Source organism: Rhododendron vialii, chromosome 9a (genome assembly GCF_030253575.1).
Source record: "Rhododendron vialii isolate Sample 1 chromosome 9a, ASM3025357v1".
NCBI classification, from domain to species: Eukaryota; Viridiplantae; Streptophyta; class Magnoliopsida; order Ericales; family Ericaceae; genus Rhododendron; species Rhododendron vialii.
The window spans coordinates 814,471-834,411 of NC_080565.1; the positions used below are offsets into that span (position 1 = coordinate 814,471).

Consider the following 19,941-nt stretch of genomic DNA (forward strand, 5'->3'; position numbering starts at 1 on the left):
CCAGAGATGGCCCTGTGCGGCCGGTCGGTATGTTTTCCCTGCAAAGCTATCGGTACTGATAGCAGTACTCGTTAAAAAATGGGTAAGGGTTGAAGATGCTCTAATAAACCTATTACTACTCCAATATCCAAAAAAACAAAAACCGATTGAGTTTGAAAAGGTCTTAATTGATTTTCTTGATTTTTTCCTAGTTTTCCCTGACGACAAAACCAAGATCACAGTTTCCTTACAATCAATTAAAGACAGCAGAACTGAAATCATGTAAATAACTATATATATGTTGATTAGTTTACGTTCAAGCAATGCCAATGGGATACATATGAGAATTTACAAGTATATCCCCACACATTGAACCTGAGTCCTGAGACTTTATATCAGCATTCTTAAGACAAACTAATACGTAGCAATCTAGCTAGCTAGGCAATTACCCTTCCCCCCCACTCTTCTTTTCTCACACATTTTGATTCTTCTTGAGTTCTGAATCACCCCTCTCCTTCCAAAACTTCAAATGCAACCCTCTCATCTCCAACATCTTCTCAATCTCCTCGATTGGAAGCCCCTTGGTCTCCGGCACAAAAATCAGCACAAAAAACAACGCCACAACAGATATGACTCCGAACATGAGGAACGTCCACGAAGTCCCAATCGCTTGTGTCAGCGAGAGAAACGACTGTGCGACGATGACGTTAGAAATCCAGTTTGCTGTGGCAGCTATCCCCCCACAGACCCCTCTGAACCTTAGTGGGTATATCTCAGAGTTGACAATCCATGGCACTGTGCCCATTTAGGGAGAGAAGAATATGATGTAGAGGGCTAAGCCAATCAGAGCTAGCCACCCATACTTGCTTGGACACCCCCTTGTGTACCACAGCTTGTGGTCATCATGACATATGTCCTTCACGGTGTCATTTGAGATCAGACAGGCTCCGGGAAACAGCTGCAATGATATCAGACCACGTTATGGGTGTAATAGAGTTTTAAACAAGAAATCACCAGGAAATGCATATTTGGCTAATGGCCTAGATCAATGTTATCAATTTCGATCAGTTGCATTCTCTGGGGGAATGATGCAACTTATTGGGGATTCAAGACATATGAACAGTAGAGATGGACATAGAACTTACCTGTTATACAGAATGTATCAAGCATCCATGTCAGACATTAGACAGCTTAAGATTTTATCATTTGAGTTTGCAACAGGATTATGGATAAAACTATGCTATATTCAAGTTGACCACCATTTTACCCTTAAAAAAAAACTAGGTTATGAACTTCCGTATCTTTTGTCAAGTTTGCGTGTATGTGAAGCTGACCCGAACTAGATATCCCTACCCGTGTCCATATGACATAGTGGGTAACGAGGCCTTGGTTAGCTATCCTTACTAGTTGATGAATCGCAATGTATTTACCTTATTAGTTGATGAAGCACAGAACCCACAATCAGGAGAAGAGGCCTTCAAGCACTTCATACAGTCCCAGTTTCCACCAGAACTTCCAGCAGAACTGTAATCTGGACACATATGCCCTCCAAAACTAGCTGTCTCAGCTACACTAACAGCCGGTGAGTGAGTTGTAGTCTCATGAAATACTGCCGACAAAACACCAAGCGAAATAATAACACCACACTAGCTGAAAACCAGAAGCTTCTTCCTTCCCGTCCTATCAATAAAATATATGCTCACAATGGAGCCCAAGGCATTGAGCCCTGCGGTGACAAGAGAGAGGAGGAGAGCTGTTTGGTTAGATGCAAAACCGGCTAGCTGAACTATGGTGGGGCTATAGTACATGACCGTGTTTATGCCCACAAACTGCTGGAATACTTGGAGTCCTACTCCGGCTATTAGTCCTCTTCTTACTGTTTTCGATTTCAAAAGTTTCACAAAGCTTATCTTTTCAGAAGAACCCTTTTCTTGAATTTCTGTTTCGACTAATTCCTTTAGGGCTTGGATCTCGGCTTCCACGTCCTCTGCTGGGTATATTTTCCTTAGAATGGTCTTGGCTTCTTCTTCTCTACCCTGTTGTGTGTTCAATATTAGTTGGCAAATTGAGAATTTGACAAAGCAAAAGAGTAATGCAATACAAGCATTTTTTTTTCCATGTAGTTTCCCTAAAGACTAATGTGGCAGTGGCATAAGGATCTTTGTCCAAAAGTTTTTGGAAGGAAAAAGTGGGAGAAGAAAAACTCACCCACAATGGCTACAATGTGGGTTTTGCCGAATCTGATGTACAAGCTCTTAGCCAGTTCCTTATGTTTCAATCCTCAACAGTCCACGCTATCTGCTCCCCCAAAAGAAGCAGACCTTCTCCTATGTTCCCCCCCCCCCCCCCCCCCCCAACTAGTGTGCAGAGTACATGAATGCATGAAATGTTTTAACCTTTGAGTGGTTGATGAGAATAGAACCCAAACATTGTAGCAAAGAAAGCAATTAACTAATTCGGTGTGGTAGGCAGACGTAACCTCTTACTTTCAAAATCTAAAAACAAAAAAAGTTAAGATACCATTAATTAGGACTGAGAATGTGGAGAAAAGTAAAGATACATACATATCGAAGCAAGGGTGGTGGACTTACGTTTTCAGCAATTGCATGCAAACATTCCTCTTTTGGTAGATTTGTGAGAGCTCAAGAGTAGAAGAATAGAAAAAGTGGATAGGAATTGCCTTGCGAGAGATAAAAGGGGAGAATGGTGGCTTAGATAGTGGTTGTGAATGTGGGTGAGTTTTTTTTACTCCGTAAAATTTAGTAAGTGAAGTGTGAACGTGAGACGTGGGTGAGTTTTTTTTCAAAAAAATTTTGTGAGTGTTTCTTTGTAAACGTGGGACGTGGGTGGTTTTTTTTTTTTTTTTAAATTCTGCGAGTGTTGAGTGTTTCATTTTAAATCCGTTTGTTGCAGTGGTAACTGTTTTGGGGAGTTTTTTTTTTGTGTTTTGTTTTTTTTTATTTAGAGGGTATTTTAGGAAAGAAAAATACATGACAAAAGGAGGAGACACCAAATGGTACTCTCCCTTTATATATTAGAATAGAATCGATGTTAGAACAAATTAACAATACTCTGCGCAGTGTAATGTCTTTGGCGAGGATAACTTCTGAATGGGTCTGGTCATGTAGCATACGAAATTCATTGGCGCACTCGTGTTTGGTATGAACAACCCGTTCGTCAAGATAGTGGAGTATTTTTTGCCTTTGGCTTTGGACAATGCTTCATCCCATTTAAAGGCTGACACACACACACACACACACAGAATTCTTTTGAAGAGTGTGTGTTAATACCTGGATTAAAAGTGGAAGGCACCAATGAGGATCAAAAAAAAACAAAAGGCTCCAATTGCTTTTGTATTTAAAAAAAAAAATCCGTTGATTTTGCATCACTGCAAGAAATTGGTGTTTTAGATTAACCGGTGACGTTTGCATTTTGGAGCTTGAGCAAAGAAATGGAAAAGAAGGGAAAATAATGAAGAGGAAAACTAGAGGGAGAGTTAAAGAAGAAATTGGAAAAAAAAAAAATTGAACTTTTTTTTTTTAAACTTTTCACTTCTCTTTCTTTAAAAACCAAACAATTGAAAAGAAAAAATAAACTTATGTATTAAATAATTTCTCTTCTTTTCCATTTCTTTCCTCAAGTTCCAAACACAACCTAAAAGTTTCTAGGAGCGTTTTCGGTAGTGAATAAATTTTGAGAAAGAATATGTTGCAATCCAAATTGTTAGGTGTTCCGGTTGTGAGTAATTTGTTATCAAGTTATTTCTGGTAGTGAATAAGTTATAGATGTGTTTGTGAGTAGAGTTACAGTCATGAAAAAAAAAATTTGTTGACAAATTGTTAGTTACCGAAAACAACTTGGTAAAATGTCAAAACTTTTTGATTTGTGTGAACAATATGCTAAAAATGTCTATCTTTTTTCTACAAATTACTACCGAAAATATAATACTATTTGAGATACAAGTGCTACTATGCAAAAGCATCTTCCTCTCTCTCTAAGCACCTGAAAACCTATCACCAGTTCGAGACCAAACTCGCCGATTCGAGACCAAAACTGCCCGTCACCAGCTGGACTAGGTTCCATGACAACCATCACGATAAGGGAGTAATTTGTTATCGGACAGGGTATATTTTGTAATTTACCTAATGTGAGGGGAAATTTGTAATTTGAAAAATTCTCGGGTGATTTTGATAATTTACGCCCTTTTTTTCCTCATTATTTTAGCACCACTTATTATGAGCACAATTTGCACAATTTTGTTCATCATTTTTAAAAGAAAGTGAACATTATTCTTATTTTTATTAGTTGAAATGGTATAAAATTCACTGTTACAATACATTTTTTAATAAATATGACTATGTAATGAAATTCACATTATTTCAATTAATAAAAAAAAAAGTACTACGAAGCAGCAAAAGAGGATGAACAAAATTAAACTCACGTCTCTTAACTTGATTACAATCTTACTTTATTTATTTTCCAGTTAATTATACTACAAAAGACACAAACTAGTTGACCTTCATCGCCTCCCTCATTCTTCACATTTTGACACACACACACACAGAGGGTATTGATATGGCGGAGAGAGTAGAGGAGGTGAGCAACAAGCAAGTGATTCTGAGGGACTACGTGAGTGGTTTCCCCAAAGAGTCAGATTTCGAGGTGAGGACCAGTAAGATTCGACTGAACGCAGCACAAGGTTCGAAATCGGTTGTGGTGAAGAATCTCTACTTGTCTTGCGATCCCTACATGCGTAACCGCATGAGGAATTCGATAGGCAGCAATAGTGCCTCATTAACTCCTGGTTCGGTCAGTCACTTCCAACTCATGATTCAATCTGTATCTATCTATATACACACCTTCTATATATTATAATAATAAAAAAAAGAAATGATTCGATGGCTACAAAGTTACCAGAGAGTGTGATTTAACAGTTGTAGAGGTTGTTCGCGTTTATATGCCTAGACAATTTTTAACAGAAATCGCTCCGCTGTATAATATATATAGAAATTCCAACTTGGACTGATAAACAAAGCAAAGCGCTCGAGTTCGAGCTCGTGTTCGCTCATTAAACGGTCGTTTGATATCTTTTGAAGTTTGAAGCTGGTTAAGGTTTGGAACGAAGGTTGAACTTGAACATCTTTTTAAAGTTCGTTAAGTTTTCAAATCAAGTTTCAACAATCAACCGTTTCGATCGGCTCGTTCAGTTTCGTTTGTCAGCCCTAGTTCCAACCTTGATGGACTGCAAACCCTTAGATTATTGTGAGTATCGTGGTAAACTTATTAGGATACTGCGAGGAGTTTTCAAAATTTTGTGGTGGGGTTGCCCAGTTATGCCCCTTTTGTACCATCACTAGTTTTAATTGCTTGGGCAAATGTCGTGGGGTCAATATAATTGTTTAGTCAAATAAAGTGGGGGAGAGGTTATAAAGGAGTATTAAAATACATGCATAGGTTGATGTTGCAAACTCTTCCAATGTATTTTTTTCTTTCGTGATAACTCTTACAATGTTGTGATTATCTTAGTAAACTTCTTAGGATATTAAGATAATCAAATGACTATTTGTTTGTTGTGGTCCTTTGATGTAGGGATGGCAAAATCTAAAGGATTTAGGAGGAGAGAACAATATTGGATGTGGATGAGTGGTAGTCAATTGTTAGGGAAAATATTTTACAATTGTTTGGTCAAATATAATGGGGGTATATAATTGTTTGGGAAAACAATATTGGAGTATCAAACTGGGGCTAGCTTAGTTGACTAGGACTTTTGCGGTTTCGCTATGAGGTTAGGAATTCAAATATCTTTACCTGCATGTGTTGTTCTTCCTTTTGTATTTGTTGGGATTATTTCTCCCCCTAATGGGCCTAATAGTTGGAAATTGTCTGGGATTGTTTCTCCCCCTATTGGGGCTACTAGTTGGGTTGGGCTTATAGTGATTGTAGAGTTGTTTTCATTTAATTCTTATACTTGTATTCTCTTATCGCTGGAAAAAGATAGGGCAAACAAACAGGGGTTAGTTAATTTAGGAGGAGAAGATAAATGGCTAAGTGGGGGAGAGGAGTATATGTGCCTATAAGAAGTTTCAATACAATTTCCATGTGACTTTCTACTGTTAAAAAATTGGAAATCAATATTAGAAAAATTATGTATGACCTTTTGAAGGATTCTTATGAAAATCCTTGCATCCGTAATGGTTTTTTTTTTTGAACGGCAAAAAAAAGATTTTATTAACCCTTGAAGGAGATACAAAGATTAATAAATAGGACAAGGAGAGAACGAAAAGTCCAATCCAAGACCCAATCCCCTGATTGGCAAGATCCCAACCAAGGCAACACCCAAAGGGAACAAAGTTCCAACACCTAAAGGCCTAAGAGCTCGGATAAAACAGTTAAAATAAGTGGGACGCAGCCCAAACACCCAAGAGGCCTAAAAGCCCAAATCAAATTACATGGGACAAGCCCAACTAGTAAAGCCCAAACAAACACATCAAACCGTCCGATGAATCATTGTTTGGTATATATGTTGTAAAAAAACAGAGAAAATCTTTTATATTAATCTTTTAATCAACTTCCTTTCAAACTTAATAAACAAAAAACAAATATAGTATATACATCTATCATCTATTACTATGACAAAGGGAACACCTTTTTGCAGTGTTCGAAAAGTCCCCAAGTGCTAGTTGGGCAACCAGGCTCCGCCTAGCGCCTAGTCCAATTAGTTGGGGATTAATCGATGCCTAGAGATTAGTTGTATCATTTTTTAAATATTCTTGAGTCAACTCAATGGCTAGTATTGCATTATAGCTACAAAATGTAGGAACTTCTTTCCACTTCCCGAAAGTTCTTAAATCTGCATCAGTGACCGATCATGTTGATGTTGTGCAGCCTATAACTGGTTATGGAGTGGCTAGAGTGATTGATTCTAGACATCCAAATGTCAAGATAGGTGACTTAGTTTGGGGAATGACTGGATGGGAAGACTATAGTCTCATTACAGAACCAGAGACACTCTTTAAAATTGAACACAAAGATGTGCCTCTTTCTTATTATACTGGAATCCTTGGTAAGTTCATTCCATTTGTTTCCTCCAAATTACTTCAGGTACAATAGGTGGATTATCTTCTTCTTTTTCTCATCCCAATAAGAAGGCATTCAATTTATTTGTCGTGGAACCTCACCGCTTATGGATGTAGCAGGATATAGAGCTGAAAAGAAAATAGTAGTTTTTTTTTGTTTTACATTTAGTTATTTGCTAACTTCAAGTAGGCCAATGATATTAGTGAGATCTAATAAGTGGATATCTCGGGCTAAGTATTCCTACAGTCCTACTACATGAAACTAATGCAGCTAACTACATTTTCCATTTGGACACTAATCTCTCTCTCTCTCTCTCTCTCTCTCTCTCTCTCTCTCTCTGTTATTAAATAGATGCAGAAAATTGTAGACAACTCTCCCTTCTGCTTTCTTTTCTTTTTTTTTTCTTGGAATTTAGTGACTTTCATTGAGAAACCAAACCAATCAGATCAAGGTGATAGCCTTGAAGTTACAAACAAGACCAAAGATAGACAAAAAACAAAACATTTCAGAAAACCCCTATACAAGGGGTACACCACAGCATCTAGCAGCCAAAAACTAGACAGGACTGCCCCCAAGACTGGATACATACAAAGGAATACCTATATATTTAGTTACTGGCTTGTAATTATGGTTTTCAGTTTTAGAAAACAAGACAAGTTGATGAAGTAGCATCCCTTGTTCAAAGCCCTGTGCACCACCTCTTTCTGAAAACAGTTGTAAGGGAACTTGTGAGTCGTGATCAGTTTGTACTGTGATCTTATACTTTCAGCTACATTGGATGGATCCTCATTGCGTTGAGTTTGAACTTTGTAGGTATGCCTGGTATGACAGCCTATGGTGGTTTTTATGAGGTAGGCTCTCCTAAGGAAGGAGAGTACGTATTCGTTTCAGCTGCATCTGGAGCGGTTGGTCAGCTTGTTGGCCAGTTTGCAAAGCTAAAGAATTGTTATGTTGTTGGAAGTGCTGGATCCAAAGAAAAGGTTATTGCCTTTCACTTGTCCATTCTGCTATTTATGCTAAATTACCATTTAGCGCATGTCTATATTTATCGCTGAATGGAAATGTCATATACCTTACCATTGTTTGATAGTACTTTACCAGTATTTGAGTTACACATTTCAAGTGTCCCGATCACAATTTCTGGTACTCCGAATATGTTCCCTTGTATTCGTCAAGCAGAGGAACTTGTTTCCTTGCTGAGTAGTATCTTTTCAGAGCAATGAGCATAATTCTCTCTCTCTCTCTCTCTCTCTCTCTCTCTCTCTCTCTCTCTCTCTCTCTCTCTCTCTCTCTCTCTCTCTCTCTGCGTACGTCTGTGTGTGAGAGTGACCGTTGGTGCATAATCGATGTTTCGTATTATCAAATACCATCATTCTGTTTCTGAATTTTATCATATTCCAAATTGTACGAATAGTAGATACTGGTCATGACTCTTATTGGTTTCTGTTGTCCTATTGTTTCTTTCTTCAACCATTTTTCCGACCAAAGGTTGATCTGCTGAAGGACAAATTCGGGTTTGATGAAGCTTTCAACTATAAAGACGAACCTGACTTGGATAAAGCACTCAAAAGGTGAGTGTTTCATATTTCTTTTCCAGAAAGACACGATAGCAATATGGAGTTTCAGAGCCTAAGTACATTAATGGGTAGAAGGACTGCTGATTTGATCAACCTAATTCAAGGAAAGTAATGTTAGAACTATATTCCAAAAACACCATGTTAGCACACTAATTATTTAGACTGTTAGAAGTCATAAAATATCGAAATACACCAAGTAAATCAAGAGCGTAGGAAAATAGTGAAAGTAGGAAACATTTTGCCTGTGAGAATGAAAGTCATGCTAGGCACTGTGTTAAGGCTAATATTCCTCCTCTCGTAAAGGTACAACCGGAGTGTGTTAGCCCCAAGATTAAACCCAAGAGCTCACAAGCATTCCTCATCCGATGTTCACAACCACTAGGAGGTTTGAATGAGTCACGAACTGAGTTGTCAAAAAGTATATTGATATGATTAGAAAATATTGAGCTATGTATGAGTGCCCTTTTTTTGTAAGCAAAGAATAAGAAGTATAGAAGAAGAAGCCAAAGCTGATTGTTTATTCTTTCTCTGTGAATACCTGTAAAGCATAGGGCATGGGTTTCCAACGGCAGTTCAGGGATCCAAGGAAAAACCCATGTACACTTGTCTTAGTGTTCTAAAGCAAGGAATTAATTGGCGATTAATAGCCTATTAATCGCTGGCAAGGCCTATCCGATTAGGTCCGACTAACGATTAATTGCCGATTACTAATAAATATGCACCGATTAATCGCTCGAAGGTGGCCGACTGCCCAACTAACGCCTAGCGACTTTTAGAACATTGACTTGTCTAATGCATTTAAGTTTTGTAACTTCACTTTAAAATTCATAAATTTTTTGACAAGTAATTGGCTGGCATACCACAGTCACCCTATTTACTTGACCTTATATTGAATAAGGCCGAGTAAAGTTTCAGTACATTACATACCTTAGTTGGCTTTTTTGTTTCTGCTGTAAACTTCTAGTACATTGCATGCCTTATTAGAGCAACTCCGAGCAATGGCTAAACCTCGTGCCAAATGCGAAAATGGCAATTGTCCACTTTTTGTAACGATGGCCAAACAATGGGTCATGTTTGCCATTTCTTCTTCAACCTTTTAAAATTTATTCGTAGTTTTCTCTCTTTATCAGGACCCCAAAATGCAGTTTGTATTTGGCTCTTTAGGAAGAAAATCAAAGAAATAACTTTCTTTGGATTAGAGCAAGGTTGCTACATTTTTGCATTGTAGGGAATGTAGCGTGCTGCGTGCCAATAATTGACATCAGGATGCCTTTTCTGCCATTTTGCATTAGATATGCTCTTAGCTGGGATATCCAACATTCTTTATGCCTCTGTTTAATTTGTTTGCCAGGTACTTTCCTGATGGCATCGATATCTACTTCGAGAATGTTGGAGGAAAGATGCTTGATGCGGTACTTCTGAACATGAGACTCCACGGTCGCATTCCTGTGTGCGGGATGATCTCACAGTACAATCTTGAAGAACAGGAAGGTGCACACAACCTGTTCTGTCTCATTACAAAACGAATCCGAATGGAAGGATTCACGGTTTTCGATTACTATCCTATGTACCCAAAGTATCTTGACATGGTCTTGCCCCTCATACGAGAAGGGAAAATTACATATGTGGAAGACATAGCAGAAGGCCTAGAGAATGCTCCAGCGGCTCTTATTGGTCTTTTCTCTGGTCGCAATATTGGGAAACAAGTGGTGTTGGTTGCTCGTGAATGAGTCGCCTTGCGTTTTTTTGGGTGTATATACGTTTGACTTGAGATGTGATGGGAAGAGTTTCTTGCTGGGATGGGTTGGAATGTTCTTTGGCTTCAATGAACAAATTGTGAACTGAAAAGTATCGTATACTCTATTTAATGAACACCTTTTTCAAAATTGCTTATGTTTCTTACAATACCAACCACGCTTGGTGTTTGCGTTGTCCCTTCAAGCGACGGCACCGATGGGTGGCTATCTCAAAGTCTACCTACTTGTCATGATGCAAATTCAAGGAGTTAATACTAATCAGCTATTGAGTCTCTGCTCTTTCAACTGGGTTGTTACAAAATTGGTGACTTAACTCCTTTTAAGCCAGGGGCACACGATGAGCACAGTCATGCGCCTGTAAAGAATCATGTCATTGGAGCTTGGTTTACGAATCTGCCCAATAAGGGAGATAGACTAAAATCAAATTACCAGACCTCTTGCTTCTCAAATTCTGTCTAATTAGTGTCATGGTGAAAGCAAAATCAGGTAGTTGGTATTGTGTCCACGTTACCAGAAAAGGAAAAAGGACCGAAATATTATCACCTTGCTCACCTTGGTGATAGAAATGCTTTGTTGACATGCACTTCATTTGTTTTGCCTTCTGTTTTTGCACTTAATGTTTTTTCCTAATAACTGTCGTAATATATATTTTTTTATATAATGCTGGTTGCGAGAATTATTAATGCCTTGTTTGGATGTTAATTTGAAAGAAAAAAAAAATCAACTCAAAAAACACTCACTACCCTTACTTTCAATCATTACTCTCTACTCATTATCTTTATCTTCAATCATTATACTCATTTCTCTCTCTACTCATAACTCCTATTTCCAACTATTATCCTAATTTCTCTCTCCACTCATTACCTCAAAAATCAAACTTAAAAATTCTCAAAAACACATCCAAACAAAGCATAACAAAGCCAAAAGAAAAAAAAGGCACAACAAAAGGGCATACCCATGAACAAACACGCCCAAAACACAAAGACACCTAGTGAAAAACACCACCATAGAGAACTTAGCCTGGACAATCACCCTCCAACAAACCTACCGAGAGAGGGTATTACTCCCACCTGCCTCTGGAACAGACTACCACCAAGATAGCATCTACACCGGGAAAATAGACTACCAATTTAGGAAGTTACAAAATTTTATGAAAAGATGTTCCATAGCAAACAGAGTTTTTTGTTGACAAGGGAAACCTTCACATTCTTCCAGGAACTTCTTCAATTCCGGATGTCGGACTCCACCGTTTTAACCATAGCCTCCACACCATCTCCCTTATCTGAAAAACCCAAGCATCCCTCTCCTTCAAGATATGGTATAGAGTAACTGAGTAAGCAAAAGCAAGTTTTTTGAGAGCACAAACAATTGGGGAGTTAATAGTTAATACATAAGGTAAAATATTTATTTAGCAATCAATATATTTTGGATCCAATGCATTCATTTTGAGAAGAGGAAATAGAAAGGTTTCCAACGGCAGTTCAGGGATCCAAGGGAAAACCCATGCATGTACACTTGTCTAATGCATTTAAGTTTTGAAACTTCACTTTAAAATTCATAAATCTTTTAACAAGTAATTGGCTGGCATGCCACGATCACCCTATTTAATTGACCTTATACTATTGAATAAGGCCGAGTAAGCTTTCAGTATATTAGTTGGCCTTTGTTTCTGCTGTAAACTTCCAGTACATAAACATTGCATGCCTTTATGTAGCTAGGGGTTTACTAGCTACTGTACTACATTACAACAAGAGAGTAATTTGTTATGAAAAACTTGTTTTATAATGTACTTGCTAAATTACAACAAGAAAGTAATGTGAGGGGAAATTTTATAATTTTAAAAAATCTCGGGGTGATTTTGATAATTTACTCCTCTATTTTTTCGGCCTTTTTGTCATTATTGCTCTAACCCACAGTGAGGTCGAAAGACACACACTAGCTGACATCGGCATCATTCTCCACCACGAGAAATTTTGATTTAGATACAGAGAGAGGGATTTAGAGAGAGAGAGAGAGAGAGAGAGAGGGTGTTGATATGGCGGAGGTGAGCAACAAGCAGGTAATCCTGAGGGACTACGTGATGAATGGTCTCCCAAAAGAGTCAGATTTCGAGTTGAGGAGCAGTAAGATTCGACTGAGTGTAGCACAAGGTTCGAAAACGGTTGTGGTGAAGAACCTCTACTTGTCTTGCGACCCTTACATGCGTATCCGCATGAGGAATTCCATAGGCAGCTACATTGCCCCATTCACACCTGGTTCGGTCAGTCACTTAATTACAACTGATGATTCAATCTCTATCTTCTTTACAGACACACACCTTCGTAAATTTATGTAGTATATTCAGAAATTCCAACTTGGAGTGATAAACAGAGCAAAGGGCTCGAGTTTGAGCTCGTGTTCTCGTCAAACGGTCCTTTGATATCTTTTGAAGCTAGCTGGTTAAGGTTTGGTACGAAGCTTGAACAAATTACTGCGCAGCTTGTTCTAGGTATGATGTTTAGGAGGAGAAGATAAATGGCTAAGTGGGGGAGAGGAGTATATGTGCCTATTAAGAAGTTTCAATTCAATTTCCATTTGACTTTCTACTCTTAAAAATTGGAAATCAATAGTAGAAAAATTAGGTATGGCCTTTTGAAGGATTCTTATGAAAATCCATAACATTGGTTCCGTCCTATGAATCATTGTCAGGTATATACTATGTTGTAAAAAGACTGAGAAAATCTTTTTATATTAATCTTTTAATCAAGTTCCGTTCAAACTCAATAAACAAAAGACCAATATAGTATATACGTCTATCATCTATAACTATTACAAAGGGAACACGTTTTTGCAGTGTTTGAAAAGTCCCTAAGTGCTAGTCGGGCAACCGGGCACCGCTTAGCGCCTAGGCCAATTAATCGGGCATTAATCGGTGCCTAGAGATTAGTCGTATCTTTGTTTAGATGTTCTACACCCCCTCTCCAAAATGACATGTAAAATGAAAAGCATTAAACATTCATTCATCAATCCATCCGTCAATATCGAAATCTGTAATATACGTACGGAGACATGGAAACTAAATGAATATGCAATATTAATGATGAAACCATAAACCATACTCCATAATTCAATCCATATACAACCTGTCTCAACCTCAAATAAGTCTGCGTCAGTGACTGATCTTGTTGCTGTTGTGCAGCCTATAACTGGTCGTGGAGTGGCTAAAGTTATTGATTCTGGACATCCAAATTACAAGAAGGGTGACTTAGTTTGGGGAATGACTGGATGGGAAGAGTATAGTCTCATTACAGAACCAGAGACACTCTTTAAAATTGAACACACAGATGTGCCTCTTTCGTATTATACTGGAATCCTTGGTAAGTTCATTCCATTTGTTTCCTCCAAATTACTTCAGGTACAATAGGTAGATTATCTTCTTCTTTTTCTCATCCCAATAAGAAGGCATTCAATTTATTCGTCGTGGAATGGCCTCACCGCTTGTGGATGTAGCAAAATATAGAGCTGAAAAGAAAATAGTGGTGTATTTTTGTTTGTTTTTCATTTATTTCTTTGCTAATTTAAACTAGGGCAATGATATTGGTAAGTGAGATCTAATAAGGGAATATCTCGGGCTAAGTATTCCTACTATGTGAGAGATAATGCAGCTAATTACATTTTCCATTTGGACACTAATCTCTCTCTCTCTCTCTCTCTCTCTCTCTCTCTCTCTCTCTCTCTCTCTCTCTCTCTCTCTCTCTCTCTCTCTGTTATCAAATAGATGCAGAAAATTGCAGACAACTCTCCCTTTTGCTTTCTTTTTTTTTGTTTTTAATTTAGTGATTTTGTTTAAGAAACCAAACCAATCAGATCAAGGGGATAGCGTTGAAGTTACAAACAAGACCAAAGATAGACAAAAACAAAACATTACAGAAAACCCCTGTACAAGGAGTACACCACAGGCTCTAGCAGCCAATAACTAGACAGGGCAGCCTCTAAGATTGGATACATACAAAGGAATACCCCAAGCCTACAAATATTAACATTATCAGCGGATTTTGGAATCTTTCTCCAAGAAAGCACACCGGCTCGAACCACCTCCGAATTAGACTAAATGTACAAACTAATCTATCCTTTGTTACCTCTCTTATCCCCAATTGATGAAAATTTATTGCTCCCTACTTTTGAATTGTACGATCTATCCAAACTAGGTGGTCCAACTAGGAAGTTTCTTTGGAAGAATAGCTGGAAGGAATAAGGTTATTTAGTTAGTTACTGGCATCTAATTACAGTTTTCAGTTTTAGAAAACAAGACAAGTTGATGAAGTAGCATCACTTGTTCAAAGCCCTGTGCACTACCTCTTTCTGAAAAACTCATGAGTAGTGATCAGTTTGTACTGTGATTTAGGATAAGCTGTATTCAATAGCTGACGTGTTCATTGTCATTCCTCTCTTACGATGGCATTGCATTGTCTCTTGGACGATCCAACAAGTTCATTGGTAAAGATTCCACCAAGGAAAGCATCTTGTTATATTTCAATCAGTTATTTCTCCCAGCACAGATCACTTGTTGCTTGGAATTTTAAAGATCTTAGTTACTATGTTTTCCCTCTATAAGATGTCCTGCACTGGTTTTCCTTATCCACATCTTTATACTATCAGCTAAATTGGATGGATCCTCATTGCGTTGAGTTTGAACTTTGCAGGTATGCCTGGTTTGACAGCCTATGCTGGTTTTTATGAGGTAGGCTCTCCTAAGGAAGGAGAGTACGTATTCGTTTCTGCTGCATCTGGAGCTGTTGGTCAGCTTGTTGGCCAGTTTGCAAAGTTAAAGAACTGTTATGTGGTTGGAAGTGCTGGATCCAAAGAAAAGGTGAGTGCCTTTCACATGTCCATTCTGCTATTTATGCTAAATTACCATCTAGCGCATGTCTATACTTAATGCTCAATGGAAATGTCATATACCTTACCATTGTGATAGTACTTTACCAGTATTTGTGTAACAAATTTCAAGTGTCCCGATCACATTTTCTGGTGCTCCGTACATGTTCCCTTGTATTTGTCAACCAGAGGAACTCGTTTCCTTTGCTGAGTAGTATCTTTTTAGAGCATAATTCATTGTCTCTCTCTCTCTCTCTCTCTCTCTCTCTCTCTCTCTCTGCGTACGTCTTTGTGTGAGAGTGACTGTTTGTGCATAATCGGTGTTTCAGATTATCAAATACAATCATTCAGTTGCTGAATATTCTCTCTCTCTCTCTCTCTCTCTCTCTCTCTCTCTCTCTCTCTCTCTCTCTCTCTCTCTCTCTGTGCGTACGTCTTTGTGTTAGAGTGACTGTTGGTGCATAATCGGTGTTTCGGATTATCAAATACAATCATTCAGTTGCTGAATTTTATCATATTCCAAAATTGTACGAATAGTAGATACTGGTCTTGACTCTCTTATCGGTTTTCTGTTGTCCGACTGTTTCTTTCTTCAACCATTTTTCTACCAAAGGTTTATCTGCTGAAGGACAGGTTCGGGTTTGATGAAGCTTTCAACTATAAAGAAGAACACGACTTGGATAAAGCACTCAAAAGGTGAGTGTTTCACATTTCTTTTCCAGAAGGATATGATGGCAATATGGAGTTTCAGAGCCTAAGTACATTACTGGGTGAAGGACTTCTGATTTCATCAACCTAATTCAAGGAAAGTAATGTTAGAACTACATTCCAAAAACACCATGTTAGCAGTTAGCACACTAATTATTTATACCATTAGAAGTCAGGAAATATCGAAATACAACATGTAAATCAAGAGCGTACGAAAATGGTGATAGTAGGAAATATGTTGCCTGTAAGAATGGGAGTCATGCTAGGCACTGCGCTAAGGCTAATATTTCTCCCCTTGTGAAGGTACAACCGGAGTGTATTAGCCCCAAGATTAAACCCAAGAGCTCACAAGCATTCCTCATCGGATGTTCATGACCAACAGGAGGTTTGAATGAGTCACGAACCGAGTTGCCGAAAGTATATTGAATTGATTAGAAAATATTGAACTACGTATGAGAGCCCCTTTTTTTATGAGCAAAGAAGAATAAGAAGTATAGAAAGAAGAAACCAAAGCTGATTGTTTTTCTTTCTCCGTGAATACATGTAAAGCATAGGGCTATGTATAGAGTTTTTTTGAGAGCACAAACAGTCGGGGAGTTAATACACAAGGTAAAATATTTATTTAGCAATCCATTCATATTGAAGAGGAAATGGATGGGTTTCCAACGGCAGTTCAGGGATCCAAGGAAAAACCCATGTACACTTGTCTCATGCATTTAAGTTTTGAAACTTTACTTTAAAATTCATAAATTTTTTAACAATTGGCTGGCATACCACGGTCACCTTATTTACTTGACCTTATACTGAGCAACTCCGAGTAAACTTTCAGTACATTACATATCTTAGTTGGCTTTTGTTTCTGCTGTAAACTTCCACTACATTGCATGCCTTATTAGAGCAACTCCGAGCAATGGCTAAACCGCATGCCAAATGCGAAAATGGCAGTTGTCCACTTTTTGAAAAGATGGCCAAACAATGGGCCATGTTTGCCATTTCTTCTTTCAACCTTTTAAAATTTGATTGTAGTTTTCACTCTTCATCTTTTAATAGGACCCCAAAATGCAGTTTATATTTGGCTCTTTAGGAAGAAAATTGAAGAAATAACTTTTTTTGGATTGGAGCAATGTTGCTACATTTTTGCATTGTAGGGAATGTAGTGTGCTGCATGCGTGCCAATATTTGACATGAGGATGCCTTTTCTGCCGTTTGCATTAGATATGCTCTTAGCTGGGATATCCAACATTCTCTATGCCTCTGTTTAATTTGTTTGCCAGGTGCTTACCTGATGGCATCGATATCTACTTTGAGAATGTTGGAGGAAAGATGCTTGATGCGGTACTTCAGAACATGAGACTCCACGGTCGCATTCCTGTGTGCGGGATGATCTCACAGTACAACCTTGAAGAACAGGAAGGTGCACACAACCTGTTGTGCCTCATCACAAAACGAGTCCGAATGGAAGGATTCCTGGTTTTTGATTACTATCCCATGTATGCAAAGTATCGAGACATGGTCCTGCCCCTCATACGAGAAGGGAAAATTACATATGTGGAAGACATAGCAGAAGGCCTGCAGAATGCACCAGCGGCTCTTATTGGTCTTTTCTCTGGTCGAAATATTGGGAAACAGTTGGTGTTGGTTGCTCGTGAATGATTGAGTCGCCTTGCGTTTTTTGTGCATATATACTTTTGACTTGAGATGTGTTAATTAGAAAGAGTTTCTTGCCGGGATGCGTTGGAATGTTCTTTTGCTTTAATAAACAAATTTTACTCAATTTCTTACAACTTTAAATTTTTCAAAATAGCTTATGTTTCTTACAATACCAACCACGTCCGGTGTCTGTGTTGTCCCTTTAAGCGACAGAACCGGTCGGGCCCGATCTCAAAGTACCTCCTTGTCATAATACAAATTCAAGGATTTAGTATTGATCGGCTACTGAGTCTCCGCTCTTGCAACTGAGTTGTTGCAAAATTGGTGAGTTGACTCCTTTTAAGTCAGGGGAACCGGACGAGCATAGTCATGCACCCATAAAGAGTCACGTCATTGGAGCTTGGTTAACGATTTGGCCCAATAAGGGAGATAGACTAAAATCAAATTACTAAACCTCTTGCTTCTCAAGTTCTGTCTGATTAGTGTCAAGGTGAAAGCAGGTATTTTTTTTATCCGCAAAAATAGTTGAAAAAAAATAATACACGAGTATTTGATTCTGCTTTAAGATATTGTGTCCACATCACCAGAAAAGGGAAAATGACCGAAAATAGTATCACCCTAAACCTCTTTTAATTCATGTTTGTTAATTTTGTTAAAATAATTGGGCTCAATAATAAAAATGTAGAAGTGTGTAGATAATCGACCAATGCCTATATGCCAACCTTTTTGATGTTTCAATAAAATCACTACCTAGTAGATCGATTAATCGGAAGGCATGGAGGCAGTTGAGAGAGAGAGAGAGAGAGAGAGAGAGAGAGAGATATTATGCCTCTCTTAAAATTGCGCTTTGGTTAACTTCAAATTATACTAGTAGTATAGCAAAAAATTACGGATATCGGACCTTATAAATGTGTTGCATTACAATGATGTTAGAAGAAACAATGCTCTGCCGCAGTATAATGTCTTTTCCATTATTACACTAGAGGGAGAGTTAAAGAAGAAATTGGAAAAAAAAATTTAATTGAACTTCTTTTTTTTTTTTATAACTCTCACTTCTCTTTCTTTAAAAACCAAACAATTGAAAAGAAAAATAAACTTATTTACTAAAAAATTTATATTTTTTTCTATTTATTTCCTCAAGTTCCAAACTGATGCTGGTCAAAGTCGTTGAAGTCATTCAAAAAGATTGAGTCGATCAAAGAGTCTAATTATTAAGTTTATAGATGTCTTTTTAAATTCTCAAGAAGTCTTCCTAGTTAGTAGTCAACTATCTTTATTTACATTAAGTTCTAGTCTAGAAAATCTAAGTTTATGTTTCCTATGTTTGGAGGGATGTTCCAACAAATCCTATATAATCCATTTTTGAATGAGGGACATAAGGGTAATTCCACTCACCCAAATACCTAGGCAATTGCTGACTAGGTGAAGTGTGAATCCTATATAATGCTTTGCTATGAACGAAATGAGTAATTTTGAGTGTTGAAATAAAATATCCATTGGCTTGTGAGAAGATATTTCTTCTTGAAACTCTTATGCTTCAGTGGATTCCGATAGTTATGCTCTTATTTGAGATCAGAATGCCTTTTCTGCCGTTTTGCATTAGATATGCTCTTCGCTGGGATATCCAATTTCTATGCCTCTGTTTAATTTGTTTGCCAGGTGCTTACCTGATGGCATCGATATCTACTTCGAGAATGTTGGAGGAAAGATGCTTGATATGGTACTTCTGAACATGAGACTCCATAGTCGTATTTCTGTGTGCGGGATGATCTCACAGTACAACCTTGAAAAACAGGAAGGTGCACACAACCTGTTCTGCCTCATCACAAAACGAATCCGTATGGCAGGATTCCTGGTTTTCGATTACTATTCCATGTACCCAAAGTATCTTGACATGATCCTGCGCCTCATACAAGAAGGGAAAATTACATATGTGGAAGACATAGCAGAAGGCCTGGAGAACGCACCAACGGCTCTTATCGATCTTTTCTATGGTCCCAATATCGGGAAACAGGTGGTGTTGGTTGCTCGTGATCAATGAGTCACCTTTGCATTTTTTGTGTGTATATACTTATGACTTTGAGATGTGTTAGGAAGAGTTTCTTGCTGGGATGCGTTGGAATGTTCTTTGGCTTTAACGAACAAATTGTGAACTGAAAAGTATCTTATACTCCATTTCTTACAACTTTAAATTTTTCAAAATAGCTTATGTTTCCTACAACACCAACCACGCTCAATGTCTGTGTTGTCCCTTCAAGCTTCTTACAACACCAACCACGCTCAATATCTGAGTTATCCCTTCAAGCGACGGCACCGGTCAGGACCTATCTTAAAGT

General features: G+C 38.0%; 1 protein-coding gene and 1 pseudogene across 4 annotated transcripts; one reads left to right on the forward strand and one right to left on the reverse strand.

Moving 5' to 3' along the window:
- Positions 1 to 252: 252 nt before the first annotated feature.
- On the reverse strand, positions 253 to 4,071 carry LOC131301570 (probable inositol transporter 2; annotated as a pseudogene).
- A 397-nt stretch (positions 4,072 to 4,468) lies between these two features.
- LOC131301829 (2-alkenal reductase (NADP(+)-dependent)-like) lies at positions 4,469 to 19,790 on the forward strand. 4 transcript variants are annotated; one of them, XM_058328292.1, is made up of 5 exons: positions 4,469 to 4,788; positions 6,865 to 7,042; positions 7,870 to 8,036; positions 8,545 to 8,627; positions 9,985 to 10,519. In XM_058328292.1, exons 1-5 carry the CDS (start codon positions 4,555 to 4,557, stop codon positions 10,361 to 10,363), a joined length of 1,041 nt encoding a protein of 346 aa, XP_058184275.1. In that variant the 5' UTR covers positions 4,469 to 4,554; the 3' UTR covers positions 10,364 to 10,519. The 4 variants fall into 4 exon arrangements, with proteins under 4 accessions (XP_058184275.1, XP_058184274.1, XP_058184277.1 ...); XM_058328291.1 differs by lacking the exon at positions 9,985 to 10,519 and adding an exon at positions 19,265 to 19,790 and having other exon boundaries at positions 4,498 to 4,788; XM_058328294.1 differs by lacking the exons at positions 4,469 to 4,788; positions 6,865 to 7,042; positions 7,870 to 8,036; positions 8,545 to 8,627; positions 9,985 to 10,519 and adding exons at positions 12,314 to 12,650; positions 13,569 to 13,746; positions 15,073 to 15,239; positions 15,861 to 15,943; positions 17,230 to 17,739.
- Positions 19,791 to 19,941: the final 151 nt, after the last annotated feature.